This window comes from Pogona vitticeps, chromosome 2 (genome assembly GCF_051106095.1).
Source record: "Pogona vitticeps strain Pit_001003342236 chromosome 2, PviZW2.1, whole genome shotgun sequence".
Lineage (NCBI taxonomy): Eukaryota > Metazoa > Chordata > Lepidosauria > Squamata > Agamidae > Pogona > Pogona vitticeps.
In genome coordinates, this window is record NC_135784.1 from 174230785 (window position 1) to 174240313 (window position 9529).

The 9529-nt window shown below is 42.9% G+C and overlaps 1 protein-coding gene across 9 annotated transcripts in view; it reads right to left on the reverse strand.

The window, feature by feature from the left end:
* GMIP (GEM interacting protein) overlaps positions 1-3013 on the reverse strand; it is a 64580-nt gene extending 61567 nt beyond the window's left edge. For all 9 annotated transcript variants that reach the window (XM_072991281.2, XM_072991278.2, XM_072991280.2 and 6 more), the window contains exon 1: positions 1813-3013. In XM_072991281.2, coding sequence (XP_072847382.2) covers positions 1813-1834 — 22 coding nt within the window. In that variant the 5' untranslated portion in view covers positions 1835-3013. The remainder of the gene's footprint in view (positions 1-1812) is intronic.
* Positions 3014-9529: the final 6516 nt, after the last annotated feature.

A 9529-nucleotide genomic window follows, 5' to 3' on the forward strand; every position in this document is an offset into this window, starting at 1 on the left:
ACAGATAGAGATGTTCCACTGAAGTGCCCAGTGTATAAGCTGAAGCAAAATCTGAGGAGAAATGTTTTCTCAAAATCCCAAAGGTTTACAGGAGTCCCCAGACTGACTAATCAAATCCCTATAATATAAAGCTTTAAAAGACAATTTTGTGTGAGGCATCTCAGGTTTTAGAGTGATTTCCAACTTGTTTGAGTAGTCACACATGAATGACAGAAGAGTGGGAGAGAGCAAGCTTGAGTGTCAGCCACTCAAGCAATAGTTAAATTCTCTAGTATGAAAGGAGGTAAGTATGTTCCAGGAACTTTATTATCATTTAACACATAAATAATTCCAGTCATTTTATGTGGGTATTGAAGTAAGGATAATGGGGGTATCAGAGAAAATTGACCACCCCCTCTCCTCCTTTTTAAGGAGGCTAATGGGTATCCCACAATGTGTGGCGAATGTTTTTTTACGGGCAGCATTTGCTCAGCCGTCTATCAAGGTGAGAGCATGGGAACAAGCCTTTGATTTAAGGCTGAAAGTAATATTTTCTGAGAGCTCTCTTCTTACCCTACTATGGAAAGATCATTTTAGATCCTCTTGGCAGAAACTAATAGATAGCAAGTCCTGGGTTTGTCACAAGAATTAATTAGGAACATGGGTGAAAGAGAATCAAGACTATATATGTATAAGGAAGCAAATTTACCAAACAGATCTGGCGGGTACCCAGATAAGAGCTTGGCGAGTAGGTTCTTCCTCCTTCTTTGGCATCTATTCCTAAAACTCTTCTGTCATATTTTTCCCATCTATCTATTCCACGTTACTGCTGAGCCTTTTTATATGCAAGACTGAATATTGTCCCTTCAAGGGACAAGCAAGGAAGATTGTCAGGGCAACCTTACTTCAAGAGAGTTTGTCCATGTGACCGTGCTAGCCTGGATACTTTTTCACATGCCCTGTGTTTCTTCCCCTTTTTTATGCAATGGTGAGAGACAGTTTTATTTAAACCTTCATTTGGTTTACTGGAAATACCATTCTCCGGAGACCTTGTCACTACATTATTAGAAGATAAAAATCCTTATTTCTCTGCAGCAGTTGCTAAACTTGTTCCTGGTATTCAGTACTCTAAGATAATTGAACCTCGTGTTATTTGAAAATTTTGTGGGGTTTTTTTGCTGTTGAGGACTTTTTCATGAACTTCCAAGGTAGAGAAAGCAAAGGAAAGTATCAGCCATTTAGAAGTCATTCTTGAACCCCAGATACCTTTCTCTAAATACCAAGTATCCCCTCAACACATTTTGAATCTTCCTGGCAACTGAGAATACAGTAAAGAAAATGATTTCTGACATGATTCAAAGGAACCCTGTTTCTATGTACAATCCAAACAAAGTCTGGAAGGCTGAACCTCTCCAGCTGTATTATAACAAGGCCTGTACTGAACCAGGCCACAGCCAGACAGGGCAATCTGTGATCTGACAAGAGGTATCCTTGCCCCATAGTGAAGCCATCTTTTGTTTCACTGTAGTCTCTGGTTGAACAGATATATGTTTTCAGACTCTTGAAACCTTAAACATGTCCTAATTACTTAGGATGTCTGTTTAAGGACCTCATGGGTGGCAGTGCCTCTTTTGTGACTGTGGTTATTTCTCTTTAATTGATTGTTGGCTCACCCTATCCAGCTTTATTGTCAGAAAACTAGCTCCCAAGAACAATTTTCTAATAATCCTCATCATAAAGCATACCCCCAAATTAGCTTGGGCAGGAGGTGAACTAAGAGTGAATTTCATACCTCTTTGTTCAAAGAGATCAGAAGGTGGTGGCGTCACTTACCCGCGGGTTCAGGATCTGCCATGGCCGAGTCCTAGCAGCCAGATGTGCAGGGGTGAATCCCAGTCCAAATCCTTGGATGACTCAAAAAGCCACCAGTCTTCTGTCCAGGTAGCCCCATGTAAGTAGCATGACTTTTGCAGATCTGTACTCCTCCATGTACTCACGGCAGCCACTCTGACTGAGTTGCTTCCTGCCAACAACTGCAGCACTTCCGTGTGAGGAAACTTGTTTGTTCCTTTGATTTGCATACTTTTCGGTTAGCAGTGATGAAAAAAAGAAGGCCCCTCTTGCAATCCTGCTGGCTTTGCCATATACTGCAGCTGCTTGCGATCTCAATGGTTCAAGGGCTTTTTGAGGGGTTGTGGTGGTCCAATGAGCAAACCAGATTTTCTACTCAATAGGGGGGAAAGCAAATAAGGCACCATATATATGCATCACATCTGACTTGGAGGACCAGGGGACAGGTCTAGGTGTAGATGCATTTTAACCAATGTTATTGCTGCTATTTTTGTTTTGTAAGTCATCTTGATTCTGCTAATCACAAAAAGGGACAATCATAGTCTTGTATAAAATACATAGCACCAGTTCAGCATTCCATAGGTCCTAAACACTGCATGCCAAAAGTATATGTATATTCCAGTCTTCCACAATGTTAGCCAAAGCTAAGAGAGCATTATTTTAAAAACCTAGTACATCTGCAACTGATGTAAGATTAGAACCAGGAGCTCCCCGTCTTACAGTCTTAGGGTGCGATCACATGGGAAAACAGATAGCAATTTGGACTGCTTGTGGAGTGGTCCAGTCTATTTCCTGGTGATCACACAATGCATGGGGAAAGGTGCTCCAGCCCAACTCTGATCAGTGCCCAAGCTAGACCTTTTGGGTCCAGGTGTAGGGTTTATACTGTCAGTCACTGGGCTGGAGTGATTCCCCAGCAGATGGAAGGGCTGCTTTAAGAGAAATCACTCCTGTTGAAGTGAGCCTTTGCAATCAGGTGCAAACCTGTGCAGTCATCTGATCACACCCTTAGTGACTAAAACGTACAAAATCAGGTAAACCTAGAGAAAGAGAGCCATTTTAGAGAGAACTGGGAGTGTTTTGAGAAGGGCACTACTTCTCACAGTGGGTTGGTCCTACTTCCTTTCTCAGCCTGATCTGAAGCAGGCTGTAAAAGCAGCACTAGCTCGCTACGAGACTATCCCCATGTCAGGGATGAATCAATATCCCTTTAGATACTCTTTACAACAAAATCCCCATGATGCGTTTATGCACTTTCCATTTACAGAAGCAACAGAGTCAATGTAGAATGTCTTATCTCTTAGGGAAGGACTAACATCAAATTATTCTGAATATATACCCATGCATATAATCAAACCCTGCAAGATCAAACCAAGGTGAACTTCATCTGAGCACAAAATCTGTCATGAGGAAACCTACAGCCTTTCAGATGTTTCTGGAGGGCAATTTCCATTATCTCTGTCTGTTAGGTATGGTGGCTGGGGGGTGGTGGTGGAGGTTTAGATCCACAACATCTGGTGAGCCACAATTTGTTCTCCTCCTTCCACCAACTCTTGTAAATATACACATGTGCATGCGTGCGAACACCCTTTGTTTTCTGCTATACCTTTCTCTGATGCAAACAGGTTGTCACAGTTTTGAAGCAAAATATAAACTTGCAACAGGTGTTTCACCAAGGCAAAATAAATTATGAATCTACATGTCAAAATAGCAATTCAGCCTTTAAAGTTCCTTCAGGGCCCTTGGGGGAAAAAGTCTTTCTTCATTCTGTGTTTAGGATAAGGTGCACTTGGTGGGGACACAGGAAAAGGCCATCTCTAGACTCTGGAACTTCCTCCCACAGGAGGCCAGGCTGGCCCCATCTTTGCTGTCTTTATTCAGGCAGGCTTTTCCTTAGCGACTGACTGTCTAGGAGAGGTTTCAAAGCAGAATGGTTTGTATTTTGTTGCTTCTAAATCTCTTTTAGTAATGTTTTTGCCCAATATTTTTCTTAATATCCTTATTAATTCTTTTTTTAAATATTTGAATGATTTGCTGTTTTTATTGTGTTTTTAATTATGTAAGACACCTTGTCTCTCTCTTTTTTTTTTTAGGACAAAGGCAGGGTAAAATGTTTTAAATAAAATAAAAGTTATTTATAAGCCCATTTTAAGAAGGGAATCATCCAAATGACTTCTTAAGGACAGATCGGGCATATTGAGCAATTTGTGTAAAAACAGTTAATGTTGCAATGAATAGAGATAGTCGGAGTGCATGAGATCTTGTATCTACGCTTGTAATTTCCTATCTATTTCTGTGTCCTCTTGAGTAAAACAGAGTCTTAAAAATGCGGTCTCTTGAATTAATGGCAGCTCTTGGGCTTCTACATGGTGGGACTGGAGGATGACAATGTTCTCTGCCCGGTACTTCTTCCTTGACCCTCTCTCTCCCTTTCTAGACTTGATTCAAACATTCAATCTTTTTTGAAAACATGACCACCTTCACAGGACTTGGCAGGTTCCATGAACATCTCAGTGATACGATACATATAAACAGGGAAGCGGCCTCTTGGAAGAAAGGTTCGACTTTTTGGCCACAGAGAACCTATCTATCCTGCGCCTTCGTGGTGCTGGGCCCCACACATGAAGTGCTCAGATGTTCCAAAGAACTGATGTAAGTGAAGACCTGAGTCAGAAAGAGGAAGTGCAGCTTTTGTGCCTCGACTTCTCCATTTCTCAAAGCCACAAAAAATACATCTCAATAAAATAAGCCCTTCGAAACTTATTTGCCAGCAAACTGGGATTTGGCACTCTTCTGCATCCAAACCAGTGCCTGGAAAACCACAGCTCAGTACTGCAGGGTGTTGCATGATGTTGTCATTATGTGTTGTCAAAACATATTTGACCTATGAATTAGTGGTCTCTATGAAGTCCACTCGCTAACAATCCTGCTTCAAGCATGCAAACGAAAAGGAGATCTTTCCTTTCTTTTAGTCAATCTGTCTCATGTTTGGTCTTCCTCATTTCCCACTGCCCTCATTTTTTCATTATTGCCTTTTCTAGTAAGTTTTGTCTTCTTATGATGTGTCCAAAGTAAAATAGCCTCAGGTCAGCCACTTTTACTTTGAGCAGCAGAATAGTGTCTGCTGCTCAACTGTAACTTTATTCCATGCTGAAAGGCTGACATGGATCAGGGAAGTTCACAATGGTGTGCTGCTTTATTGGAGGGGAGGAGAGACTACACCTCCATTTCCCTCTCTATGTGTGTTTGTGTGTGTGTGTGTGTTAATCAACTGTTTATGTTTTGCAGTTAAGTTTCTTTGGAGTATAAGAGTCATACAGTACACAGATTTCAAAGTGCACAAGGGTCCTGCACCCCTAACCCCAGCCTTGTTGAAGGGAGATGTGTACTATCTGCTCGGGGGGGGGGGGGAACGCTAGAAAAACATCCAGCATGTAAGAAACAAAAGCTGGGGAGTCCAGGTCTGCCAGACAGATCATAGTGTCCCGTTTGAGCCATGCATAGCAAAGGACTACAAAAAGCAGAAGACGAGGCCCAGGACTGATTTCATTCTAATTGGTTGACAACCCTGTCTATGCAGAATTGCCATTTCAGCAGTAATTACAATATAAACATAATGTAACAAACAAGCCTGGAAGATATAAGCATGAGGAAGAGGTAGATGTAGGTACTCCAGTAGAAAGAAGAGTGCAAATGGCGGCATAAAACCCTTAGAACTGAAGAGAACATTGCTGCTGCCAGACTTTCTCCTGCTGGTCTCAGGAAGCTGCTCTTCACCCACAGAGTGTGTGGCAGCTTCCTCTTTGAAAACGGAGCAGAGAGCAGCTGTGGAGTCCTTTTTACCCTTTTTCTGTTTAAGTAGCTCCTCTCAAGGGAACAAAAGAGCATGTACAGGAAAACAAACCAGGGATTGATAGACAGCTAAGTAAACCTTACCGAAATGCCACCTCAACACCCTTTGTTTATTGGGTCAGTTTAAGCCAAGCACTACTGACTTGAAGTGCAAAGTTTAAAAGGCCTCCCTGTCTCAGAACAATTCTACCCTCTCCTGAACGAGAGTCGTATTTGAACTCAGTTTCCAGTTTGGTGCACCATTGGCTCCTCTTCCCATTTAGCCTTGTGACTACATTTCGGGGCTGGCATGACCGTTAGACAGAGTGAGGCAATTGCCTCAGGTAGATAATGGACAGCGGCAATGGTAGTTCCCCCTCCCCCCAGTCATTCCTTTTAAATCTCCTAGCCATTCTCCTCTTTTGGTGAGGAGAACAATATGGGTTGTATATCGCGAGGTCAGGCAGGCAAGTTCATGCCCGGAGGTGGAACAGTCCAAAGTCAAGCTTGGAAAGCCGCACACAGAGATGAGGATGGGCAAAGAGTGGGTCTTCAGATGTTGTGAGGCTGCATCTCTCATCAGCCATAACCAGTGGTGCAGGCTGATGGGAATTGCAACCCCATAACATCTGGAAGGGGCCGCTGTGCCCCCTCCTTGTCCACACCGCCACGGGTTTCCTGTGCAAAGAGTGAGGTGCACATTTCTATAAATGAATGTTTCGGTGGAAGAGTGAGCTGCGAAAAATCCTACTTGTTTCATCACCAGAACCTAAGAAACAGTACTTGCTAAAATTTCCTCTTCATGGTACTACAGGCCTTGGGTTCTGGGTTATACCAGCAACATCCTTTCCTCCAAAATTTGTTTGAAATATTGTTCTATGTACATTGATAGTACTACGGTGAGATACTTACTGTTCACACAGGTAATGAGAGTAGCAATGGCTGCTTGGATGCCCTGGCTTTCATTCAGTGCTGGATACTTGCAGAGAAACAAGGAGATGGCCTGCAGCAAGTCAGACAGTTTAACTTCAACAGGGCTGGAAAATGTGCCGCCTGGAAACAGAATGACAGGAGACCTATTTGTTTTCAGAGATTTCTCAGAGCAACATCATTGTTCTAAATTCTCAGACTTAGACTCTCGTTTTGCTTATTATTGCTTAAAACAAAGGAAAATTGCCTCCAGTGCACAAAATCCCTTGTGAACATCATCATCAGGAGCTATAAGTACCCTGGTAAACGACTAGTGGCGCAGTGGTTAAAACGCTGTACTGCAGCTAAAACTGTGCTCACGACCTGGGGTTCAAATCCCAGGTAGCCGGCTCAAGGTTGACTCAGCCTTCCATCCTTCCGAGGTCGGTAAAATGAGTACCCAGCTTGCTGGGGGGGCAATGTGTAGCCTTTATAATTAAAATTGTAAACCGCCCGGAGAGTGCTTGTAGCGCTATGGGGCGGTATATAAGTCCAATAAATAAATAAATAAATAAATAAATATATAGATTTAGGAAAAAGCCACGTGGTTCAGAATTACATAAATGCAAGAGTAGGGTGATACCTCTATTGAACCACCAAAAAAATCACACAGATCGCAAGTGTTTGTGGGTAAATATCCCACTTCCTCAGGCTGCGCACCATAGTGCAGAAAAATTTATTGCAAGTCAGAGGCCCAAAAACACATGGCAGTTGTCCACACATCTGTCTTCATGAGGTGAGTTAAAGTGGGCTGGGAGTTGTGGTTTGACATTTGCTCCCTTGTAGAGTGCTTGGAATTTTCCATCCCAAATTCCAAACAAAGGGTTTGCTAATTATTTTGTGACTGCCCCCAGCACACACACCCCACCCCATTCCTTTTCCAGTCCTTGTTGTAGCTGATGTTAAGAGAGTCCATTGTGTTTTTGTTGATTGGCCATAGACAGTAAATTGGTAAATGACTGTTTCTCAATGTCTTTTTGAATGAACCCTGAGTTCCTTAAGGTCCCTGCTAGAAGATGCTAAGCAACCCAGCTATAATATCATACTACTTTGCAGGACTAATTTGAAAAATGGAGAAGGCTCCAGAAAGGACTATAAACTGAATCAGGTTTATATAGTTAAGAAATAGCTTATATAGTTAAGGAATAGTTGGGGAAAAGTTTTTAAAACTCCTTTATTTCTATATCTATATATTGAGATGCAGTCTATGAGATTAAGGAGATTTTGGCATAGGAGCAGTAGCTCTTGGTCCCACAAATTGTAACCCAGAAGGGACAGTTCATTTTAGTGAGTTGGAGGCTAGGTGGCCTCAACGTCATCCGTTGGGTGGGAAGGAAGAGAAAGAGGAGGAAAGGAAGGGAGAAAGAGGAGGAGAAAGGAAATGCGGGATGGCGTTGAGGAGAGGGAGGGAGGGGAGGAAGGAAGAGGGGAGAAGAAAGGTAAGGTTGTGCATACACTTCTGCTTTAAATAGGCACAAAACAAACACTTAACATCCCTTAGCATATTCTACTCAAATAAAGAGATTAAAAGCACAATTAACAAATTTAATGTGTGATACGTTAGCCCACTGGTTCTTAACCTTGGGTTACTCAGGAGTTTTGGACTGCAACTCCCAGAAGCCTTCACCACCAGCTGTCCTGACTGGGGTTTCTGGGAGTTGCAGTTCAAAAGCATCCGAGTAACAAAGGTTAAGAACCACTGCGTTAGCCAACTTAAGTATGATTTCTTTTAATATAAATGGTGGGGGTTTAGCAAAACAGTATAGAATGATGCAGATTGTTCATAGGTTGAATGCTGATGTGTTATTGCTAGAGGAAATACATCACAGGAAACAATATTATAAAGCCTCCATCCCTAGGAGAATAGTTTAGTGCAAGTGAAACAAAGGAGGAGGGAACAACAGAGGATGAGATGGTTGGACAGTGTCACTGAAGCGACCAACATGAATTTGACCAAACTCCAGGTGGCAGTGGAAGACAGGAGGGCCTGGCGTGCTCTGGTCCATGGGGTCTCGAAGAGTTGGGCATGACTTAACAACTAAACAACAACCTTGAGAAAAGAAGACTGAGGGGAGATATGGTAGCACTTTCCAAATACAGTACTTGAAAGGCTGTTATACAGTGGAGGGGCAGGAGGACCTCTTCTCAATCATCCCAGAGTACAGGACACACAACACTGGGCTGAAGTCACAGAAAGCCAGATTTCAGTGGAATATCAGGAAAAACGTCCTAACTGTTACAGCAATACAGCAATGGAACCAATAACCTTGACAGGCAGTAAGTATTCCAACACTGTGGAGACATTCAAGAGACATTCAGACAACCGCCTGGCCGGTATCATTTGATTTGTCTTCCTGCACTGAGCAGGGGCTTGGACTCTTCCAACTTCTATGATTCTATGTACTGTCTATATCCCTTTCCAGTTTTCCCCACATTTTCCCCACACATTGCTGTACCTTGTAGTCTGCGTAACACTCTTTATAATGCACAGGGGTTTGCAGCAGCTGTCATCTGCAGTATGCAGGAATCAATAAGGCCAAAGGTCAGGCACTGCCTTAATTAGATGGAAGGAAGCAGAGATGGCGTTGGTGGGGGTGGGGGAAGAGATTCTGGATCTAGCCTTCCCCTTGGGAGAGCATGCAAATTCAGCTGCTTCTCAAAGACATCGGGAACAGGGTAGCCTGTTGTTGAGCGCCCTCTGGTGACTCTCACACTCCACAAGTGTGTATGTGTTAAGCCATGTTCTTAGTAGTCCCATTTATTCTTCCTACATGAGGCTTTAAACCATCCTGCCTCATTTACATAATTTCACAAAGGGTCTAGATGTCAACACCTCCAATTTGTAACTTGCCTGTCATCGGTAGCACTAGGAGCCACCCACAGAAGAGTGCTCTTTGAC